The following is a 24,518-nucleotide window of genomic DNA, read 5'->3' on the forward strand; positions in this document are numbered from 1 at the left end:
TATGTTGGGGTTACTTATAAAGATGCTTCATCACCAAAAAGTCCCACCCCAGCATGGATGCGAGCTTTCCCATAGCTGCATAGAGGGGTTTCCAGTTTCAGCTAACTTTCTGCCTTCTGCATATTCTAGCACCTCCAGAAATAATATGTAGCTGGAGTAAAATTATATATAGTTGGGAGGGTGCTACAGAAGATAGTGGCTGGAATCTCAAGCGAGGGTCTAATGACTCTGCCAACCCCTTTCCCCTTTGATGAAATATCACTGGATCAGATGTTTTTAGAGTTTTCTTGCAGTCAGTCATAGGTGATCTAATTAGGAAGCTAACAGTGACTATGCTTAGATGATGATACCCAGCATAAACATTAGTTCATCTTACCCCAAGTAGAAATTTGTTGTGTCCAGCCAGCGGTTCACATGTCTGGGTTCTGTTCTGGGAAGGCATTTTGGAATCTGGAAGAGAAGAGGGAGCTAGATGGCGCGCGAGAAAAATGAAACCAAGACAGTCATTCTGATCAAGGTTCAATTTTAATGTCAGCAAGCATGCTTTATAAAGAAGAGGGGAGGCCCATCTCTAGGCATGTAAAGTTCTTTTGAAGTAGACATGAATATAACAGTTTGGTGCTAACTCTTGGAAGAGAACTGGTTTCGGCCTCAGGCAGATTGGGCCTCAGGCAGGTAGTGGCACATCAAAGGATCAGCACAGCAGGTGACTCCGCTTAAGGGCTGATGGTCACAGTCAGCCTTGCTAGGCTGGAAGGAGGTAACAGAAATTATTCTCATGCTTGTGAGAAAAATGATTAAAGAGTTTGTTAAAGTGAAAACCAAAGTCCAGCAGTGCAGTTCCATGTCTGACATCTGGGGATTTATGATGTTCTGGGCTCTTTTCTGCCTAAGTCTTGTGACTTAGGTCATCTCCACTCAACATTTGCCTCTGTCTTTGGTCATCATCACATATAATCTTAATATCCTGGGGAGGTCTCATTTGCATCTGAAGCTTCAACTTAATTCATAGCCTCTCATGCATCTCTTCAGGAACTTTGACCATGTCACAGGGTACTGGGCTTCAGCTCATTTCCATGACTCCCTCAGTCCCTTTTCTTTAAAAAAAATTATTATTAGATATTTCTTTATTTACATTTCAAATGTTATCCCCTTTCCTCATTTCCCCTCCAAAAGCCCTCCTGTCCCATGCCCCCTCCCTCTGCTCACTAACCCACCCACTCCTGCTTCCCTGTCCTGGCATTCCCCTACACTGAGGAATCAAGCCTTCACATGACCAAGGGTCTCTCCTCTCATTGATGTCCCACAAGGCCATCCTCTGCTACATATGCAGCTGGAGCCTTGAATCCCTCCATGTGTACTCTTTGTTTGGTGGTTTAGTCCCTGGGAGCTCTGGGGGTACTGGTTGATCCATAATGTTTCCCATAGGAAGATCTTGGATTTCTTATGCCTTCAAAACCCATGGAAGACTCTCACTCATTGCAAAGTTCATCAGCTTGCTTGAGATACATCAAAACATAAGGAACTGCATTAAAGAGTCACAGCATTAAGAAGGTTGAGAGTCACCATGCTAGGGTAACCTGAAATGGTGACTGAAGTCTCAGTGCACTGCCTACCTCAGATGGTGACTGAAAATTGAGATCAAAGTATGGGAGGATTTTCTGCTGCAGTGGGCAAATTAGAGACCCAAAAATCTACTTCAGGGTATTATTTCACCTCTGATACATTCTTGAATGACAACAGATTTCATGGAAGAAATCATAGGTGAAAAGAGAGTCACACAGTTCTTTCTTTCTTTCTTTCTTTAGGAACCAGAATGCTTGGGCCAGTAGTAGTTCTCAAGTTTTTAATGTTACAAACTTTTAACACAGTTTCTCATGTTGTGCAAGCCACAACCATTAAATTATTTCATTGCTATTCCATAATTGTAGTTTTGCTACTGTTTTCAATCATAATGTAAATATCTGTGTTTTCCAGTGGTATTAGGTGCCTTGGTAAAAGAATCATTTGTCCCTCCTAAAAAGAGGCTGAGAACTCATAGGTTGAGAACTGCTTGCTTAGGTCAAAGACTGGGACAATGATCATGACAGCCTGTCTCTAGGGAGGGGACTGTAGTAATTGCAACTTTATCTTCTTTATAGAAATCTCAAATGACATCTGCCCTTCTCAGCAAGAGATTTCCACTAATGTCAGACAATCTAATCTGTGACTATGGCCTCAGAGAATCCCCTATAGTTGAAGCTCCAAAGAAGGTCTAGAACAGTTTGGAAAAAGAGGGAGGAAGAATGACCTCAGTCTGTGCTATATCTCCAGCACTGAGTTGGCATTATGCTCTACCCCTGAGCAGGTGATGCTGAATTGTAGAAGAAAGCAGGTTGAGGAAGCCAGTAAGCAGCATTAATCCATGGTCTCTGCTTCAGTTCTGCTGTCAGGATCCTGCCTTGACCTCTTGCCCTGACTTTCCTTCATAATAAAGTATAAGATGAAATAAACCCTTTCCTCTTCAAGTTGCTTTTGGTCATGGTGTTTTATCACAGCACTAGAAATGAAATTAGGACAGCACTCATGGTAATCTTCTTAATCATTGTCCTGACTTTGAAAGGACTAGACACCATCACACAATACCTACATTCTAAAGAGAGGCTCCTGTAAAGACCTCTCATCTTTTCGGACCCATTGAATTGACTTACAGAAATGTATCTGAAAAGAAAGCACAGATATTGACCCCAGGAGATCAAGGTGGCATGAAACCCTTTGGAAGTTCCAAGGATGAGGATAAAAGATTATAGGAGACACCATCCGTAATTCCCCAATATTCATCATTGGCCAGTTTCCACACTGAGTGACTTAGTTTTCAGTATACACTTTTATAACTGGGTGGTTCATCATATATCATAGTTCTTTTATTTTTGCTATTATTTTACCCTTATAAAATATAGTAACATGTTTATTTTTAATTTATTACATATTAACATATTCCCCATTTATGAATGTGATATTAACCCCCTCCCTTAGAATGAATTTGTTGGAGTAAAAACATTTAATGCATTTAGACAAAATTAATGATGTGAGTGCTATATAGAGATGGGAGATCACCTGAGGACAGAGGAAGCATTCATATTTACATGGGGAATAAAAGAGAAAATTAACTGAGGAGCAGAGACAGGCTAGAAGGCATGGGTGTCTAGAACACAGAAGCAGACAAGCAGCCAGATGGTTATATAAACCCTTTGAATGAGAAATCCTTGACCACAAGGCCTTGTAGCAGAGTTCCTAGGTCAAGGGTGAGGGTGGCTCAAGTCCAAGGTTGATTAGCCTGTTGCCAACCTGGCAGCCTAAGAAAAATGTTATTCTCATGATCTAATGGCTGCCTCTGTACAAAGTCATAATTTGTTAAAGCCTTGGGATAAGACTAAACCACATCACCCTTTCCTTCATCTCCAAGTGTTTTATTATTGGGTGCAGCTAAGGCTTTATACAGGGAGTTCATTCAGATTCTAACAACTCTCACAATGTAAAAGAAAATCCAAGGGGAAAAGAGTATTCCAATAGTATATCAACGACTTACACATAAACAGAAAGAGAAGTGTCCCTCCAGCTCATGTGATACAGGCACATTGCAATTATTGGGCAGATATAAGATCTCATATGGGGTTTGGTAGAATAAACATCACTGACCACTGCTACAAAGGTCATCATATGGTAGGAACAGCGTCAGAAGTTGCAGAAGGAGCAGCCAAGTTCTAGACATGGCCTCTTCTTTTTGCTTGAGTCTCGAATGGAGCTGAGATTTAACTGTACTGAACATAATCCATTCCTATCATTTATGTTTTCTTAAGAAAACTTCTGTTAGTTTCCACAAACCAAACGCCAGTGAGGTTTGCCAGGTTTCAAAGACCAGTCATCTAGGGCAAAAGACAGAATCATTAATAAGTGCAATACATGTTGCTAAATAGTTGGGCACTGTACTAATTGGTTAGGTCAACACTGATATTGTTCCATGTGGACTGAGATGCAGGGAGGAGCTTTCACCTTTTCTCTAAAAAGCAAATGTCTTTCCAGATAAAAGGGAGGACAGACATCAGTTTTGAATCTTTGGTCTCCAGAAATATCATTTAAGGCATTGGGGAAGAGCTCATGATCCCTGGGAACTGTGTTGATACAAGAACTCTTTGAGTATTGGTACAGAGCTCTATTTTTATTTATTTATTTTTTTTTGGTGTTGACATTGGTCTCATCTGGACAAGAGCAGACTTTCCAAATGACCATGGTGAAAAAAAACATATCTGCCTCTTCCATCCACCTCTTTTAAGCCTTCATCCCTGCCCCAATCCCCAACCTTCCGCCAGGAGAATTGATCCTGTAATTGTTTACAAGATCAATGTATTTTTTTTCTCATGATAAGGCTTCCTGTTGTCAGTTAGGACATCTTCCTAGTACATTAAGAGTGAGAAGTAGCTAACAGCCACCACAGAGTAGAAGTTGGCTGTCTCTGGTTGTGTTCCTGCCTTTGAGCTGGAGCTTCTGTGGGATGTTAAGTATTCCCTACTCAAGGCTCAGCCTTAGATTCTGCTGAGTAGTTATGATGCTAGTTTGCTGGGCAGCCAGAGAGATATATTACAGACTGGATAGATACAAAAGATACTGATTAATCCTTTATTTTTTTTTTATAGAATAGAATGCTTTTTCCTTGCCTCCACCCATGGTGGGCCTCCCATGTACAGCTACCCTTGATGTCTTACATGTTTCCATTTCCTTTTATAATATGATAGACATATTGGATTAGGGTCTGTATTAGAATTCCATGTTATTGTTATAACTTCTTTAAAGAGTTTATATCCAGTAGCAATCACATTATAATATTTGGGGGTAAAGCTTCAGCATATAAATTCTAAAGGATACTCCCCTTTATTTAAGTGAACACAAGGGTAAAATAAGTACAGAACTTTAGACTCAATGTATTTAGGTTTCTCAAAGGACATCTTTGAGATAAGCACTCAAGTACAAGAAGTCTGTTTTGAAAGATGGATAGTAGTGGAATAATAATGAGACATAGAGAAAGGAATGGAGTGAATGAAGAACTAATTATGATATTGTTGAGTCTCGTGGGTGACCAGAATTAATGCTGGCAGAAAACTCAGGGAAAAGAGAGTAATTTCAGGTAGAGTAACCAAAGTGGGCCTATATTCCAGTTCCAAGCAGTCACTGGCTGAAAGCTACTATGGTGAGTGGAGGAACATATGCATTCCCCTACCTTCCTACTGGAAATAACTTCACATTAAGTAAATCCCTCCAGATTGCAGTAGTTCTGGGCAGGTGGAAATTACCTAAAAGTCATGGAATTATGTGGTCCCAGGATGCCAGCCAAACAATAACGCCATCTAACACTGGTTCTTTGTAGCTTTCCAGAAGTCACAGAGAGCTGGGTACCTGAAAGGGAGGCTGGAAATGAAAAAGGATGCCTGGGCAAGAGAAGGATGAAGCCAAGACAAAGATTTCTGATCAAGGCTCAAAGTTTAATAATCAACTCTGTGTTTATATAGAGAAAACCAAGACTCATCCTTTGTTTCATCTACATTATGTTGCTTTGTTTCAGCTGGATTAGGTTGCAAAGCACGCTCAGCAGGCAGTCTGCTCCTGTAGGAAATTGCAGGTGAGGCAAGGTGGAAGACCTCCCTCTAGGTAGGTTGGAAGACTCCACCCTAGGTCGGCAAGGTGGGTGGAAGACCAACTGTGGCAAACAAATTAAGGTCTGTTTCAGCTGGTCAAGGCTAGGGGAAGGGCACTGTTCTTATTCTGGGTTCTAGGAAAGGATCTGTGAGGATATTTGTTTACATGCTTAGGGGCAAGTCTAGAGACCACATTGACTAAGTCCCCTGTGGTATCATGCACTAATTGTTTGTGTTTTTATATGGTTTTGTTGGGGATGACTAATGCAAAAATGTAATGGCTGAAACATAGACCTTTAGTTCTTACTCATAGGAAGTAAATATATATATATATATATATATATATATATATATATATATACACATATATAGTTATAGTTATAGTTGTTATAGATCTATTCTCCAGACACAGATGAGGAAATCAGGGTCCTTTTATCTCGTCCATTAGAGTCTCAGAGTCATTGCCCTTGGTTGGCTGTAGAGAATGGCAGGTATGGAGAATGCGTCACTGTATCAGCCTGAAGACAACCTGACTCCGGTTGTTACTCCTACCCTATTGTCATTAACTAATTTCATTTATCCAGTTAAGTGAGTGAAAGACTGATGAATTCTGGCTTCTGAAGGGAAGGTGTCCACACAAAAGTCCATGCTGGGAGACATAAAACAGGAATCTTGAGAGCTTCGAGCTTTCCTGACACCTAGCCACTGCCTCTTTTTGGAACAGGGTTTCTGTCTAGCCCTCTACCTTTCTGATAGGCCCATGGAGCATCTATTGTCCATCCTGACTGTGAGCTTGAAGGATACAGAAAAGGTCAGTAGAAAGTCTAGACACATACTTATTAGGGAAGGGTTATGGAGATCATAGGGAAGACACCTCCGCTGTCTCGCTGTTCAGTAATATATGTGCTTAGTACCCTGCAAAGTTGGTTATTTCCAAACATTTGACACCAGGGCATGGTGCTTGAGAATATAGTTCTATGATCATGCAGGTTTTCCTGATTATTCACTGTTCATATTACATGATGTGGTCAGTCCCTCAGCCACACTGAGCCTCAGATCCACTAATAGAAAGGCAAGGTTAATCTGAGCAGTGATACCCTACATTTCAAAACACTGTATGTTCTCAAGAAGTATCGGCAAATAAGTACAAAGATGGATTTTTTTTCTGGACACTTCATATAGGTAGACTGACACCCAGTCTTTGGCATTTGTGTCTGGCTTCTTTCATTTATCATATCTTGAAGTTCTTCCACCTTTGCAGTATGTTTCTATGGCTCAATAGTATTCTGTACCGTAGACTATCAACTTTTACTAATTGATTCACTGGTGGATAGATTTTGTGCTTTTCTCTTTTGGCTATAATAAGTCAGGTTGTTGTTTGTGGACTAGTTTTTGTATGGCCCCTGTGTTGGAATTTATGTTTATCTCCAGAAAAATTGACAGAATTCTCCCAAAGCAGCCATGACATTAGATGTGTTTCTTTTCATCATGGAAGCCCTTTTAGGCCTCCTTGGTTATATTTATTCCTAGGTAGCTTTAAACTATTATAAATAGAATTTTTTCCTGATTCTATCTCAGTGAGTTGTAATTGGTATATCAAGAAATTGCTAAATCAGCCGGGCGGTAGTGTCACATGCCTTTAATCCCAGCACTTAGGAGGCAGAGGCAGGCAGATCTGTGAGTTCGAGGCCAGCCTGATCTACAGAGTGAGTTCCAGGACAGCCAGGGCTATACAGAGAAACCCTGTCTTGAAAAAAACAAACAAACAAAAAATAAATTGCTAAATCATATATATTATTAGTTGTATGTCTTGTAACTCTGACAAAAGTACTAATTAGAACTAAGAAATTTCTGCTAGAGCTTTGAAGTCTATTTGAGTATAGGATCATGTCATCTGTAAACAGGAATACTTTGACTGCTATGTGCTAACTTTGTACCTTCGAATTCCAAACACCCATATTGACTGAGAGTAAAGGAAATATTTATCATGCTTTCCTTCTAGATATTAGGGAAAATGCTCTCAAAGTCTTCCCATTCAGTATAATGCTGGCTTTGGGCCTGCCCTACAGCCGTTACTATGCTGAGATGTGTCCCTCTCTTCTTAGCAAGATTTTATAGTCTTGCACTTGGTTTTTCTGCACCTATCTTCAGTTATTTACATGCTGTGTTGTGTTCATTGATTTGAGTGTGCTGACCTTGCCTCCCTAAGATCAAACAGCTTGCTTAATGTATTTCTTTTAAACCGTTTTTAAAAGTTTATCTTCTATTTATTTAATTTTTTCACAGGATGTATTTTAATGTTTCTCCCCTCTCATCTCCTTTTCACTTTCCTATCCACCCAGGTTCATGTTTTTCTCTCTCTCTCTCAAAAATTATTCTTATTTTCTTTTAAAATAATTTTATGTTTTTACTTTATGTGTATGAATGTATTGCCTCTATGTATATGTGTGCATCACATACATGCCTCATACCTGAGATCTGAAGAGGGCATCGGATCCTCCTGGAGCCTGGATTATAGGTGGCTTGAGACATGACATGGGAACTGGGAACCAAACTCATGACTCCTACAAGAGCAAGAAATGCTCTTAACTGCTAAGCCATCTGTCTCTCCAGCCCCTTAATGTGTTCTTGAATTCAGCTGTAAATGTCTTGTTGAGAGTTTTATATCTATAGCAAATAAATAGATCAGTCTACTGTTTGGTTATTGTCTCTTCATGTGTTTTGAGTATCAAGGAAAAATCACTTTACAGAATGAGTTTAGTAGTGTTTGTTCACTTTTGTTTGCAGCAAAAGTAAGTTGATGACAATGAAAATGAGTGAAGTTGTTTAGAAGGACAAATCATTACTTGTGGGTGTATATTGATGTAGCACCTTATGGAAATGAAAATAGAGGTTTTTCAAAAGTATAAAGCAGAACTGTATGATCCAACTAAACTGCCCCAAAATATATGCCCCAAAATATATGCCCCAAAATATATGTCCCAAAGATATAAATCTTATCAAGTGATATCTATAGTTCATATTTATTGCTATAGTACTCACAGTAGCTATGAAGTGAGTCAGCTCAGATGCTCAAACACTGACATTCAGATGAAGAAAATGGGGCATAATTACACAGTAGAATTTTATTCAACTATAAAGAAAAATGAAATCAGTATTTTCAGGAACAGTGAACAGAAATGAAAATCATTCTGTTAAGAAAAACTAGACTCAGGAAGGCAAATACCACATTTTTTCTCATACATGGTTTTAGATATTAATGTTTATATTTTTGTATGTATATTGTCATGAATCTAGAAAAGTCCATGAGAGACAGAGAGAGAGAGAGAGAGAGAGAGAGAGAGAAGAAGAAGGAGAAGGAGAAGGAGAAGGAGAAGGAGAAGGAGAAGGAGAAGGAGAAGGAGAAGGAGAAGGAGAAGGAGAAGAAGAAGAAGAAGAAGAAGAAGAAGAAGAAGAAGAAGAAGAAGAAGAAGAAGAAGAAGAAGAAGAAGAAGGAAAGAAAGAAAGAATGAATGAAAGAAAGAGAAAGAAAGAAAAGGAGAAGAAGGAGGAGGAGAAGGAGGAGAGGGAGAAGAAGGAGGAGGAGAAGAAGGAAAAGAAGGAGGAGAATGAAAGTACAAAGGGAGACTATTAGGGTGGAAAGGATGAGCTGAGAGACACAAAGGGATGAAGAAGAGTGGGAAAAGACCGATAATAATAAAATCTGCTTCAAAGTTCATAATAAAACCCATTACTATGGAGACTAACTTAAAAACTATTAAAACAAAAATACATTGTTCATTTATATAAGAATGCCTATCCCTAAATCTCTCCTTTGAAAGGTTGTGAGATCCTTGACTGTGTCTGCATGGCAGAAGGCTAGACCAGTTTACAGGACTCTTATAAAGATAAATTAGGCAAAAATAAAATGATGAAATTTAAGATTGTTACCAAATTAAGTTCTAAAACTCTCCCAGCAAAGAGAATCTGGGAGGTGTGCCCTAACCTCTCTGGTGATCAACTGTGTGGCTGTGAGGGGCTCTGAACAATTCCAGCTTGATGTGAAGACCCAAGACCAAAGAGTCACCTTACTTAAAGGAGTCTACAGAACTGGTGCCTAGGTTTGGAAAATAAGAGAGCACTGAGGTGTGAATGTCCTGCTGAGAGATATTTATGTAAGAAGTTGTTAGACCAGTTTGTGGACTCCTGCAATCTAAGTGTAGAGTCCAAACAATTTAGATAAACCTGGGTAAACTCTGGGTGGGGGTGGCTTAGTGATCTCTTGAGAAACCTGCAGAGCTCTTTGGAATAGAAAGATTGTTCTTTTGTGGTATCATACAATTGATTGAGAGAAATTTGCTGGTACCCTCCAGGAGTGGGGCAGAATCAGTGTGCCCCCTTTGTCACAGGCTGGAGATCTCCCTGTCCTGCAAACCTGTAGCCTCCAACCATGTGCCTCTCTGCTCTGATCCTGGTGTCACTTGCAGCATTCACAGCAGGGGGTGAGTCTTCATGGAATACAAACATTCGGGTGATGGTGGGGTACATATCAAAAGCTAATACCAGGTAGAGGTGGGCAGAGGTGACCATAGTATAAAACTGTAGCGAGCTTTGATCGGTAGCCATTTTCACTCTTTAGACAAGTCTCCCAGTCCAGCTGACATGCTGAGTCAGAGAAAAACAAACACTCTAACTTAAGATCACATGGCAGGTAGAGAAGGGCAGTGCGCTAGCACCATGTGCCACAAAGGGGATTAGGAAAGCTGCCCGTTTCCTCCTTAACTGTTTGTCTACAGTTAGCCTGATTTTGGAAAGAAGCTTGGTAGAAAATTCGGAATCTCAGCTAAATACTTCCAAACTGCTTGTCTTTAGGCAAAGTACTCAGCATGGTGAACTTGTGTCGTCCTGTCTCTACAGAAGTGGTGACCGTACCCTCTCCACTGGGTCACTGTGAGGATGCCTTAGGTGGTGCCTTCTATAGTATTTAGGGTGGGTCTAGGTGAGAGGAGATGACGGATAAGGGGGTTGACTTGAAATGATGTGTATCAGGGCTGAGGAGCCGGATCACAGGGTAGAGCCCCTTCTGTGTAAGCACAAGGACTCGAGTCTGAATCCCCAGTATTCGTGTGATGTAGCTAGTGGGACTACAATCTCAGTGCTCTTGTCCCAAGATGGGAGGTGGAGGCAGGAGAATGCCCAGAGGTTCCTGGACCAGAACCAGCTAGCCTCGTATACAACAAAGGAGACTAGGAAATGAACAAGGGGACCACATTTTAAACCAGCTAGTGGATGCAGTGTGTAAAGTGGTCCTCTGACTTCCATACAAGCACCACTGCATGCACATGCCTTCATTTACACACTCACAAGTGTGCACATAGGTGCACATACATCATATGTACATATATACTGAAATTATAGAAAAATGGAGCATATTAATAAGAAATCGGAGGTGTAATCAGGTCATCACATTAGAGATAATGAACATTAAGATAATAGTCTGCTAATCCTGACTCCCAAAGAAAGGGTTCATAACTGGGGTGACAAAAAGAAAGGAGCAGGGTCCTGAGGAGGTGGAAGGATGGGTAAACTATAGACAGGAGCCTCCTTGAGGCAGCTTCTGAAGAATTCCTTTTCTTTTCCCCCCAATGGATTCTTGGTCACAGACTATCTTAGTTGTCTTGACCATGGTTGAAAGTGATTACAGCCCATAAAACAGTAGCCCAGGAGGGGAGACATGAATAAAGGAGGTGTATGGAACAGTGGTTCTGGGTTTGATGTACCACAGGAACCACAGTTCCCATAGAGTCAGGGAAGTAACATGTCAATACATCACATGAGCAAATAAAATTCATGATTAATACAAGACTTCATATTGGATCTCAGTGTTTATCTGTGACATCTTAGCAATTGAGGAATTGAGATCCATAGGGCCATGCACACCATAAACACCGCCTTAGCCTATCTATGACCTATGAGTCCAGAGCTTAAGAACACTGAAAGCCTAGAATATGTTTAGGTTTTATCTTCTCTCTGTACATGTGGCTCTATGAAAAGCCAGGAACTGAGAGTAAAGCAGGAACCAGGTTTGGGTGGAGCAGTTTTTGCTGCCGGTCATGCCATTTCCATAGTGTGTGTGTGTGTGTGTGTGTGTGTGTGTGTGTGTGTGTGTGTGCATGTGTGTGACATAAGCTGTTTGCAAGCTCATGTTCTTTTTTTTTTTTTTAAATTAGGTTCTTTCTTCATTCACATCTCCAGTGCTATCTGAAAAGTCCCCCCTTCCCCCCCAACTCCCCCACCCACCCACTCCCACTTCCCCGCCCTGGCATTCCTGCACTGAGGCATATAAAGTCTGCATGACCAATGGGCCTCTCTTTCCACTGATGGCCGACTAGGCCATCCTCTGATACATATGCAGCTAGAGACACGAGCTCTGGGGGGCACTGGTTAGTTCATATTGTTGTTCCACCCATAGGGTTGCAGATCCCCTCAGCTCCTTGGGTACTCTCTCTAGTTCCTCCATTTGGGGCCCTGTGATCCATCCAGTAGCTGACTGTGAGCATCCACTTCTGTGTTTGCCAGGCCCCAGCATAGTCTCACAAGAGACAGCTATAGCTGTGTCCTTTCAGCAAAATCCCGCCAGTGTATGCAATGGTGTCAGCGTTTGGAGGCTGATTATGGGATGTATCCCCGTATATGGCAGTCTCTAGATGGTCCACCCCTTCGTCTCAGGTCCAAACTTCGTCTCTGCAACTCCCTCCATGGGCGTTCCGCTCCCCATTCTAAGAAGGGGCAAAGCGTCCACACCCTGGTCTTTGTTCCTCCTGAGTCTCATGTGCTTCGCAAATTGTATCCTATATCTTGGTTATTCTAAGTTTCTGGGCTAATATCCACTTATCAGTGAGTACATATCATGTGAGTTCTTTTGTGATTGGGTTACCTCGCTCAGGATGATGCCCTCCAGGTCCATCCATTTGCCTAGGAATTTTGTAACTTTATTCTTTTTAATAGCTGAGTAGTATTCCATTGTGTAAATGTACCACATTTTCTGTATCCATTCCTCTGTTGAGGGGCATCTGGGTTCTTTCCAGCTTCTGCCTATTATAAATAAGGCTGCTATGAACATAGTGGAGCATGTGTCCTTCTTACCGGTTGCAACATCTTCTGGATATAGGCCCAGGAGAGGTGTGAGTCGGAAGTGTGAGTGAGAAGTACTTTGAGGGAACTGGAAAGAGCCCCCATTACCCTGTTGATTGCTCATGATGTTGATATGTGCACCTTCCACACAATGTAAGTGGCAACTACTGTACCTGGCCTTGTTCATAACTCCCACATAAGCCAAACACTTCTTATGCTGAGAAGTCTGGTTTCTATCCATTCTATCTCAGTGGGAGGTCAGTATTGGCCTGATAGAGGCTATGCCAAAATCTGCTCAGACATTGCTCTGTTTACATCTTCGAAACACTCAGCATCTTCTGCAACCTACTCCCCTTATCCCGATCCTTCTGCAGGGCTGTGTGCTTGTCCTTACACCCTATGGTAGACATTCTTACCCCCAGTAGTGGCTGCCCTTGCGTTTTTGCTTTCAGCCCTCCTGTCACTCCACAGTGGCACTGGCAGAGTGGGTGCACACATTCCTGCATGCACACCGAACTTCACTTGCCTCTTACCGGCTTTTAGTGAGGAGTGTTCATGCCTTACAGCAATCATCCTAGAACATCTCACCAGCTTCTCAGTAGGACCCGCCTTGCACTGAGCCAGGATCTGATCCTGATTCTGAGTCTTCTTTCTTCCCTATGACCTCGACATCAAGCAAGAATCAGTTCTTCCTTTCTCATTCATATCTTCATATTAATTTATGACATTTTCTCCTAGTTATAAAAAAGTAGACAGTGTCTAGTACAAAGCAACTCACATTGTCACCATCCACAGACATCCTACTATATAAGGATTATATAATAATTTTTTTCCAGAAAGTTCCTCTCTAAATGGCTTGATAATAACAACAAGGAAAGGAATGAAGCATGGGTTTTCTTTAGTAACAGGAACCATAGTTACAGCTTGTAACCTACTTTACATAAAGATTTTCCAGTATTAATAGCTTCTTCTTATATTAATTATTATATATTAATTAATAAGTTCTTCTTATATAAATATATTTTAGACTTACAATGGGCTTTTGTCCTGATAGCCTAATAATCATAAGTAAAATAAAAGTCATCAAAACATAATCTGAGGATATATAACTTTCTTCCAAAATTAACTTTTTATTTTATACTAATTAACAAGAAGTAACAACAAGAGACAACTTACATTTTTCAATACTTGTAGATACCTAGCGTCCCAGACCCCTGTTTTCTTCACTGTTTTCAGTACAGGGTTTCAAGTAAAGTGGGTTATTCTTCTGTTAGGTGGAATCCTGGAGTCATTTTCTATTATGCCACACATACAGAAGGAAGTATCTTTTCTGTATAAATATAGGAGCAGTTGTAAGAGTGAGAGTAAAGAAAGTACTTTCCGAGTGCTCTAAGGCACAGGGGGGGGGGGGTGTGATTAACCATGGATGTGCAGGCATGGGTTATCCTGAGAAGGTGTGTACACGTGCCCCTGTCTCTTGAGGGGAGATCAGGATGATTCCCTCAGACATCACGATACACAGAAGAGGGCCAGAAAAAAAAGAAGCAGAGGAATGAAAAATGATTGTCCACTCTATAAGAATGAGGTATATGGAAGTATATCGAATATATAGAAGTATATAGAGATATAGTAGAATACATAAAAGGCTCTACTCTGGATGATCCAACTGAGAGATAATGGATGAATATTCTAGAACTTAATTGTTTGCTTTACTCTGCAACTGTTCAGACTTTGTATTTGTCCACTGGGTAAGACCAAAGTCTGGACTTTGCAGCCCTCCTTCACAAGCATTGTCTCCCTCCTTCCTTCGATGGTGTGCTGCTCAGCCATCCCATCAGAGCCTCTGTCCTACTTTATGTGCTGTTGTTGCTTTTCTGCATGTTCCTGATTCTACATGTTCTGCATGTTCTACACCTTCCCCCCATTCACTCCTGCGCCTGCTATAAGCCAGAGTTTTTCTTTTGAGATGAAAATCAGAAGTGTTCCTACTAGGACACATATTTTAACTCAGCATTAGGCTAAGTGTCTCTATGATCCTTTCCTACAAGGTCAGCTTCCTGAGAGGAGGAGGAGAGACCCCTTGTCCATCCTCTTGTCCACATGCAGCTCAGCCTTGTGATCTCCTTTATCATCATCATTATTATTATTATTATTATTATTATTATTATTTTAAGATGAGATCTGGTTATGTAGCTCTGGCTGTGCTGGAACTCTCTATATAGACTAGGCTAGCCTGGAACTCACAGAGATATGTCTGCCTCTGCCCCTTGAGTGTTTAAATTAAATATATGTGCAACTTTGATGGGACAGTGCCACGTCCTTAATGGGTACATGCTTCCAGAGACTTTTGAGGATTATACTCCAGGTCGCACACATTGATAGTACTCACTACTCTTTGTTTAAATGCTTTGCTTGTGCAATTCCCATTTGCCCCTTCCATCACCCCTCTAAAATAAGGACTGTTTCCTTTATCATTATCTTATGTGAAAACATACCAAAGCTTAGCGGGGCTGTGGCAATTATTCAAGGTATCATGCTTAGAAAATGGGAAACTTATTAGAAATCCTGGTCTGAGTTTTCCTCTCTGATGTGCCTGATGTGTCCTCTTTTTCTCTTGTCCAGCAGGACACCCATCCTCACCACCCATGGTGGACACCATGCAAGGCAAAGTCCTGGGAAAGTACATCAGCTTAGAAGGATTCACACAGCCTGTGGCCATCTTCCTGGGAGTCCCCTTTGCCAAGCCTCCTCTTGGATCTCTGAAGTTTGCTCCACCACAGCCTGCAGAGCCCTGGAGCTCAGTGAAGAACGCCACCACCTACCCTCCTATGTAAGTTGCAAGGGTGGGCCTGTGCCTCTTTTGGAGGAAGCCTGCCTCACAGTGACATAGGAAGGGTCAGCCCTGTCCTCTAACAGGCTTCTACTTTGATCTGGGATCAAGAACATCATGGAGGACTTCAGTGTCCCCAAGTTCCGGGCCTGCTTTGCAGGGTCTTTTTCTCTGTATGCCCACAGTACGTGTTTCCTCATCCATAACAAGAGGCTTCCAACTGCTAGAAATAGAAGAACATGGTGGAAAGTTGAAACACTTAGAACTGCCCAGTCTCCTAGAACCCTATCTTCATGGTGTACTACTTGAAGTCCCACTGTTTTGTTTGTTTTTGTTATTTATTAAATGTGTGCTTACAATAGAAGAGTTAGGAAATAAAAGATAAAAGCCGGGCATGGTGGCACACGCCTTTAATCCCAGCACTCAGGAGAAAGAGGCAGGCAGATTTCTGAGTTCGAGGCCAGCCTGGTCTACAAAGTGAGTTCCAGGACAGCCAGGGCTATACAGAGAAACCCTGTCTCAAAAAAAAGAAAAAAAAAAAGGAAATAAAAGATGAGGAAAGTGACCCCACACAGGATGCTACCCAGAAACAGCTGTCACTGCCATCTGACACGTTTCCAGTCTCTTGTCTGCCGTGAGCCTCCACAGCTCTGATGAATGCCTCCCTCACATATGAGTATGCTGGCAGCCTCAGTCACCCTCTGCCACTGACTCTCCTACTGTTGCTTTTAGTCACCTTAATTTCAGTGTCACTGCATGACATGCACCAAGTCTTTTAACATATGATCAGCATGAACTGTTGGAATTACTCTACATGCTCATGAATACTTTAGGATAAGTCCCAAGAAATATAATTATTGAACCAAAGACTATGAACCTATTCTTAAATTTTCTCCAGAGCATCTCCATTAAGAAATTCTGCCTAAACCTTAGGCTTACTGAAATACTTTTATTCTGCCTATGGAGAAACAAATAATGTGCAATGATCATAGCAATTGTGTTGAAATCTTTGTGAACTTAACAGAGTCCTCTTCTGACGTTTGAGTTATTGCTTTCATGACTATTACAACCTTTCCCTCCATAATGTAAGGAAAGTTCCCCGAATGAAATGTAGAACCATTTTTATTGATTCATTTCTGTACCTGGCATTCATTTCTGTGTCACCCTGACATCTGAAGATCTCAGCTGCTGCTTCTAAATGATGCTTCTACAAGTCAATAATGTTTGGCTTCTGAGTCCACCAAGATCTGGGAACATGGCTTGTAATGTGCTGAGAAGATAAGCACTGCCCAGCATGGGTCTTCAAGGTGGTGAGATGTTTACCTGGTTCTCTGACCACGCTGTGCTTTATCTTCTCATCTATGAAATGCAGATGAAGGTGGAGCCTACCCTGGAGCTCACCTAAGGCATTAATATGTAAGCATATAAAGTAATCAGTCTTCCACACTGGAAGACCTCAGTAACATTACTAACTCTAATCTTGAATGGCCTTTGAAATCTTTTATGAGAGCAACAATGGTTACTTCAAATAATTGATGGCAGAATCTTAGCAGGCCAGTGTCGCAAAGCTCTTGGACATAGCAGCCTCCTTACTGAGACCTGGCAGACTGGAACCCAGGTCAGGAAAATCCTTCAGGGTCACCCAGCTTATCAGTGCATGAAGCTGAACTGGAAAGCAAGTCTTTTTGAGTTACTGATGAAATGCTGTTGTCTCAACAGGTTTGACAGTTGAGAGCATTTCTGTGACTGATGGCAGTCACCCCAGGACTAGTCCATGTTCACCTCGTAGAGAATCTCAGTCAACTTTTCAGCCCACTGTACAAAGCTCAGCAGAGCACAGGACCCTGTCTAGCCAGTGCAAGGAGTGTCCTCTCCAAGGGCAAGCCAAACATAGGAGCACCTATGTTCTCTTTGGCCAGGGCAGATCTAAGACTCTGGGAAGGGAGGTATAGTAAGTTGTTCACTTGCTGTAGGACAGAGAGACTGCAGCCCCAGTGTGCCGTTCCCATGGTTCCTGGGGTATCTCCATTCCAGTGTCCCCATGGGGTGATAATAACTTACAGAATTACAACTCTCAGAGGAAGGTTGATACCAGGTAATGTTTCCAATTTGGGTCTGATGAAACATTGGGTGTTCTCTCTCCTCTCACAGGTGCTCCCAAGACCCAGTGACAGGGCAAATAGTCAATGACCTCCTAACTAACAGAAAAGAGAAAATTCCTCTCCAGTTTTCTGAAGACTGTCTCTACCTGAATATTTACACTCCTGCTGACTTAACAAAGAGTGACAGATTGCCAGTAAGTTGTGGATCTGTTCTAACCTTCTGAGTTTCAGCATCTGTCTCTTCCATACAACTGGAAGAGCTTAAAATAGCTAGAGGCAGGGGCACCACAGGAATGAATTGATTCAGAGGCCCAGAGCTTCCGTCAATCATAGGAAACATTTTTCCCTTGATTTTTCCTAGGAACACCAAGCAATGGTACTTGCCTTCTAGGTCCACTGAAATCTGGGAATGTTGTTTGTGATGTACACTTCATTGCATGAGTCTCCAAACAAAGCAGTACAGCATTGAATAGCTTCTCTAACCCTCTGTGACTTTGTTTCCTCATGTACTAAACTGGTGTTTGGGGACGATGGCCTTATAGCTAGAATATAATCTTCTCTGGTTTTCTCACACAAATAGAAGGAAAAACTGATTACCTATAGTTAGTTGCCAGTCATCTGGTGGCAGTTGCTTTGCCCTAGGAACTGTGAGTCAGTAAGAAGAAGAACTGCTTCTGAGAGCATCCGTGGCAGTAACTGACAGTTAGGGGCAGATATCCTGTTGTGTTGCAGATGTTGAGATTGCTTCTGGAACTGGAGCTATTAGCTCTATGATGACAGGGACTAGCACCGTAGCTTCCAATTTAGTTAGTTGTTGGGATTCCCCAGCACTACAGCCCAGCAAGCGTTACAGATTTCAGACCTGTGTATCAGGATTACCCAGCCCCTGATAGCTATTGCTACTGTTCCATCCAGGAACAAGAGTTGCTGAGACCCGGCATCCATAAGACCCAGGAACTCTCTGAAACTTATAGCAGTTGCTTCTCTTCTTTGGCTTTTGTGGTCCTATTCCTCTTCAAGCCTTAGCTGTCCACACTCTGTAGTCTTCATTTCTCTGCTTCCTCTTGCATCTGTCCTTGCTATTCTCTGGGATATTTTATCCGTCTCTCGCTGCTATAGCTACTATAGTGGCTGCTGTTTCTAGGGTGGTAGCTATCACTGCATTTTGCTACTACTGATGCGTCTATTGATGTTGCTAATGTCATGCCCCCTGCTGGCTCTGTTACTGCTGTGCTTCTGATGCTGCTGTAAATTTTGCACACAGCTGAGCTGTCTCCAAATGCCATGATGTCTGCCTCTGGCCCTGTAGTAGCTGCAGGGTATTCCTAGGGCTCTGATGCTTTCCTTTCTTCTGTCACTGATTCCTCTCCTTTCTTCTCATCACCACCTTAGCCAACTGGACTAATGGAGGATATCAAGATAAAGAAGAGGGACAACAGTGTAGCTGGTGGTAGAGTAGCTGCCTGGATGCTCAGGGCCTTGAGTGTGATCCCCTGCATTAAAAAAAAAAAAAAAAAGACTAGTCAAGAAACATCCACTCTAGAGAAGCCATTGAGCCAGAAGCATTTGAGTAAGTTTGTTAGCCTGGGCTACATAGCAAGTACCAGGCCAGCTATCGTTATTCTGTCTTAAAAATCAAACCCTTATCTGAGAGAGAAAGAGAGAGAGACAGAGAGAGACAGAGAGAAACAGGGAGAGACAGAGAGAGGCAGAGAGAGACAGAGAGACAGAGAGAGAGGGGGGAGGAGAAAGGGAGGAAGAAAGGAAGAAGAGGAGGACAAGGCTCAGGGTGGGACTCACTAGGTCACTTGTTCCTTCATCTTGTTGCACTCAGCATCACCATATGCACAGTCAGTCATGGAGTCTGAGAATGATGAACTTGAGTCACTGACATAAAGCCCTAGTGTGAGGAGAGTGGGGTGCTGGGGTGAACATAACATCACAGGCCTCAGATGTTTCTATGATGATGTTTTCAGTTTAAGGAGGCCTGTAAAGACAGGGCTCACTAGTCTTTGAAGAAAGGCAAGAAATGATGGGCAAGATGACATTCTAGGCCAAAGCATGGTAGAAAAAGACTACCTGTTGTAGCCTTGTTTGGTACTAGTATGGCTTCCGTGATGTCAGAGTTGAGTCAGCTTAGATTTAGGCAATCAAACTAGACAATTTCTAGGGCCCTTTAGAGGAACTTTCTGATGATCTGTGTTGCTGCATCTTTTTCCAGGTGATGGTGTGGATCCATGGAGGTGGACTAGTGTTAGGTGGGGCATCAACCTATGATGGACTGGTGCTGTCTACGCATGAAAATGTCGTGGTGGTGGTCATCCAATACCGTTTGGGCATCTGGGGATTCTTCAGGTAGAGTTTGAACTCTTCTATAACTAGCCCTCCAATATTAGTCTTTTTTTCTTATTATATATCAGAATACCAGATCAATACTTGTGACATGTATAAGAGAAATATTATTGAGTTAAGAATTTTAGAGGCTTGTCATCCAAGATTCAAGATACATTTTTTCCTTCTGTTGGAGGTCTGGTTTGGGCCCTCATATTGAGATCAATATTGTAGAGGGACAGAAACAGAATCTTCAGGATGCAGAAGAGATCACCCACGAGACAGAAAGCTGGAGAGATGGCTGAGGAAGCCTTGCTATTTTTATACCTGGCTCACTAGGGAACTAACCCTGGTGCCATGAGATCACCAAGGGCAGTGCACCCAGTGACTTAATGGCCTTTCACTGGACCTCACATTTTACAGGCTCTAGTACTCCATCATTCTTTCGTATGAACACATCCAAATATAACAACTGCCAGAACAAAGATGTCAGGACTCAGTTCTAATGATGCCAAGCATTTTAGAGACCACTGCCTGGCTTATTCAGAAGACATCCTGCTCCTCCACTAATGGACCTCGCCTATCCATTAATTCTCCACCTATTACACTTGCTTCTAAGCTGATTTATGTGTTGTTCCCTGTGTGATTCCAGGCATAGATAACAGCTACTTCTGGACCACCTTTTGCAGAGTGGGCCCATTGCTGTAGGGGGTGCATTGAGTTATGGCATGCTTATGCTATTCTGAGTAGAGGGGGGGAACCAAACTTTCCTCCTTTCCCTGCATCCCACTGTGCTGATGCTGGCCATGCTGCCTCCTGCTTGCTTGGCATAAAAGCCTGGAGGACATTTTGAACTCCACTTTTTCTTAAACTCAACATCTAACCAATAAACCAGTCCTTTTGGCTCCACCTTCAAAAAACTGACTTCATCTACTTATCATTTATTCCTGTCTTCCACTCTGATTAAAGTCTTACAGTTTAGGACTGGAGTATTGTTATAACCAGTGGGTTTTTCATTGTTGTTGTTGTTGTTTTGTTTTGTTTTGTTTTTTGTTTTGCAAACCTGTTACTTTTAAGGCATGACTTTTCTACAGAGTGGCCAGAATGCTATGACAAACAGGAGTTGAATCATATCTTGCTCCTGCAGATCATTTCCATACATGTGTAGAATCTCTTGCCAAGGCTCTCAGCACCTGCCCTGGCTGTGTCTGCTGCCAGCTACACCCAGACGTTCGTTTCCACGACCCCAAGGTCCTTTGTAGCTAATGCTTCTTATAACAGCAGTAATATTTTATGATATTCATAAGCCTGCATGATCATTTTACTCAGGTCTCTATTAGCTAGCACTGCTCCCAAGAGGCCTTTCTTGGTCCTGCAGTCTGAAGTATCATCCACAGTTGCTCCTGTCTCCCATCCCTACATCTTTTGTAAGCTAGATGTATTTTTATTTTCAAAGAACTTTCATTACTTGATACTAAAACCTCTTCCCACCTGTTCGTGTTCCCTATGCTCTGTAGTATGAACTGACTATACTCAGATGTTGGGGGTTTTGACTGTCTTGTTTCCAGGTAAGTACTAACTAGCTCCTAGGCAACACTGCTCCTGGAAGATTGCGTGTAGAGTCCCAGATAGCATATTGCTAGAGAGATGAGAAGCTGATGAAGACATGCATTAGGACTGCAGGGCACAACTTATTTCACTAAGAGCTCCCAGCTTACTTCTAGCTCATGACATATCTACTTTTACCCTGGTTTCTTTCAGCACAGGGGATGAACACAGCAGGGGGAACTGGGGTCACTTGGACCAGGTGGCTGCACTACACTGGGTCCAGGACAACATTGCTAAATTTGGAGGTGACCCAGGCTCTGTGACCATCTTTGGAGAGTCAGCAGGAGGTGAAAGTGTCTCTGTTCTTGTAAGTTTTCCTGGCGCCAGGCCTTACTAAGTATGATATCTGCTGATAGGATCCCTTGGAGACCAGATACGGGGAACTTTGTTTTCAGTGCCTAGATTCAGGTTTGTATGTTTATTGCTCAGCATCAGACAGTGCAAAACTAAGAACCAAGCACTCCTCCGCCTCTCAGAGGTGCTTTTATGCCCTACCATAAGAAAGCACCTGCTATATATTATTTTTCTTCTCGTGAGACTGAGTCCTCTTTCTCTTTTCTCAGCACATTAATGTGTTGAAAGTAAACTACAGATCATAAAAGGGAAGGGCATGAGGTAGTTCAGGCACCACTATTTGGCTCCAAGCTAGACATATGCATTGAGGGAACTAGAGCACTTGGAGCAGTCAGGGGGTCATCTTAAGTAGTCTTGTGGCTTTGGAAACCCAATGAAAAGGGCAGCAGTGTGTGGGACTGAGGGTCCAGGTGGGAATGGAGAGACGGTTGTGAGGAGGGATGGACAGATGCTTCCCCAGGGAGACAGGGAGACAGGGGTCTCAGACACATTCTGATGATATGAGGAGTCAACTTGGTGTGGAGACAAGGAGTGGGAGATACTGTGGGGATCTATGGAAACTTCTGGGAGTCCTCAGTGGCCTGCCCACTCCCTGAGAACTGATCAGAGTGCAAACCCATCACCATAATTTTCAAACATGTGGCTGAATATTTGAGGAAAAATGGTCTTGTTTTCCTCAGAGATAAGGGAAAGTGCAGATAAATTCATAGAGGACATATGGACGTGTATTACTGCAGTATTTCCACAACCTTTATCCATCCATGCATGTATCGACCACCTCTCTCCTGTAAACCTGCCTTCCATCCTCTCTCCTTTTCATTGTGTATGCATGTGTGTTCCTGTGGCTTTTTCACTTATTTATGTTCCATAACTTTTTTTTATCAGTTTTTGAATGTTAGTTTAATTCTGCCATGATTTCCCCTTACATAACAAATATAGAGACTTATAGTGTCTGTCTTCAATTCTGACCCTAAAGGAAAGCTAAAAACTAGCTTTAGCTTGTACATTCTCTATTTGGATACTTCTACACATGGGCTATTTTGTAAACTTTATCACATAGGACTATTTTGTTCATTAATTGAAATATTTTGCTTCAAGGAAGAGAATCCAAGTTCTTTTCATGCTATCACCTTGATGAGATAACTAAATATTATAAGTAATCTCCTAATTTATACAAAAAGCATTGCAATTCATTTTCTTTATTAGTTCTTGAATTACAATGTTTTTCACATAATATATTGATTTCATGCTTACAATCAATAACTTTAATTTCCTACATATATTATATACAATGTGATGATAAATTGGAATGGGTTGAAGGACAAATTTAATTGATTTAAACATATTTACATGCATATTGATATTGGAATATGCTTAAGATGAGACTTACATACTTGTTATTGATTCTACTTTTATTTAATTGAGATCTCATTAGATACAAGGAATAATTTCAATTTCTTAGTACTTTTTAATGTTTTATCTGTGGACTGTGACATGATAGTTTTGGAGAAGTTTCCATTTTCAGTTAAGAAGCCTTTGTATTCTCTACATTTTGGGTGGAATATTTTGAGTAAATCTGTTAAATCCAGTTGATCCACGGCATATTTTAGCTCTGAGATTTCTTTGCTTATTTTTAGTTTGGAAGACCTTTCTTAATACGAGGGTTGCATAATGAAGTCCTCCAATACTTTTGCTTCATATCCTAGGTGGCCTTTCATGTCCCTTAGTGATTGTTTTATAAAATTAAGAGCCTCTAAATGTTTGCTTATAATTGTGGTGCCTTCTAGATAAATTCATCTGTTATTAATATGTAGTGTCCCCTATCTCTTTTAATTAGCTTGAGTTTGAAATATACTTTATCGACTACAAGGGTAGCTATGCCTGCTTGTTTGCAGCTTCCCTTTGCGTGGTGATCTGCTTTCTCTGCTTCGGAATTCAATGTGTGAACACCCGTCTGTTAAAATGGACTTGTCTTTCCGTTTTTCCTTCTTCTGACTCTTTGGATGTTTTCTGTGAATGTTTCCAGGGGGATGTCCAAATGAAGTTCAGCTACAGGGTCAGGTAAAATTTGGGGCTGACTGCCACGTGGGGCCACCGAGGCAATCCCACATTGGCCAGGAGCCAGCAGAACCAAGGGGGAGGCTTCACACGGTCATCAAGGTGATCAAATGGACTCCAAACGCTGGTCCCACAGAATCCTGTGAGTGAGTCACTGAGTATAAAGTCACCTTCTCTACCTGTCTCTGCCAAGTGTTGTCTCCCTTGGCCAAGAATCTCTTCCACAGGGCTATTTCTGAAAGTGGTGTGGCCCTCACTGCAGGCCTGGTCAAGAAGAACACCAGGCCTTTGGCTGAGGTAAATTCTACCCAGTGCTGTTCCTGTGTCCTTTTGTCTTCTCTCCTCACAAATCTCTTTTGCTATGGGGTACAGTTGACATTTTCAATGGCTAGAGCTTGTTTTGAGCTCACAACTAGGCCAGGCTCTGCAAGTTCTGAAGTGATTTTTTTTTTT

The 24,518-nt window shown here is 41.8% G+C and overlaps 1 protein-coding gene across 7 annotated transcripts in view; it reads left to right on the forward strand.

The window, feature by feature from the left end:
• The first annotated feature begins 5,578 nt into the window (after positions 1–5,578).
• LOC110299985 (carboxylesterase 1E) overlaps positions 5,579–24,518 on the forward strand; it is a 32,640-nt gene continuing 13,700 nt past the window's right edge. Inside the window, exons 1-6 of one of the 7 annotated variants that reach the window (XM_085843705.1) lie at positions 5,579–5,682; positions 15,405–15,612; positions 17,764–17,908; positions 19,936–20,069; positions 21,807–21,960; positions 24,258–24,362. In XM_085843705.1, the coding sequence (XP_085699831.1) occupies positions 15,428–15,612; positions 17,764–17,908; positions 19,936–20,069; positions 21,807–21,960; positions 24,258–24,362 (723 nt within the window). In that variant the 5' untranslated portion in view covers positions 5,579–5,682; positions 15,405–15,427. Of the gene's footprint in view, positions 5,683–9,912; positions 10,151–15,404; positions 15,613–17,763; positions 17,909–19,935; positions 20,070–21,806; positions 21,961–24,257; positions 24,363–24,518 lie in introns of those variants that run through there. The other 6 variants (XM_085843703.1, XM_085843704.1, XM_085843706.1 and 3 more) reach the window with 6 other exon arrangements.

The sequence above is a fragment of the Mus caroli genome, unplaced genomic scaffold, assembly GCF_978045245.1.
Source record: "Mus caroli unplaced genomic scaffold, Mus_caroli_1 scaffold_10, whole genome shotgun sequence".
Taxonomy (NCBI): domain Eukaryota; kingdom Metazoa; phylum Chordata; class Mammalia; order Rodentia; family Muridae; genus Mus; species Mus caroli.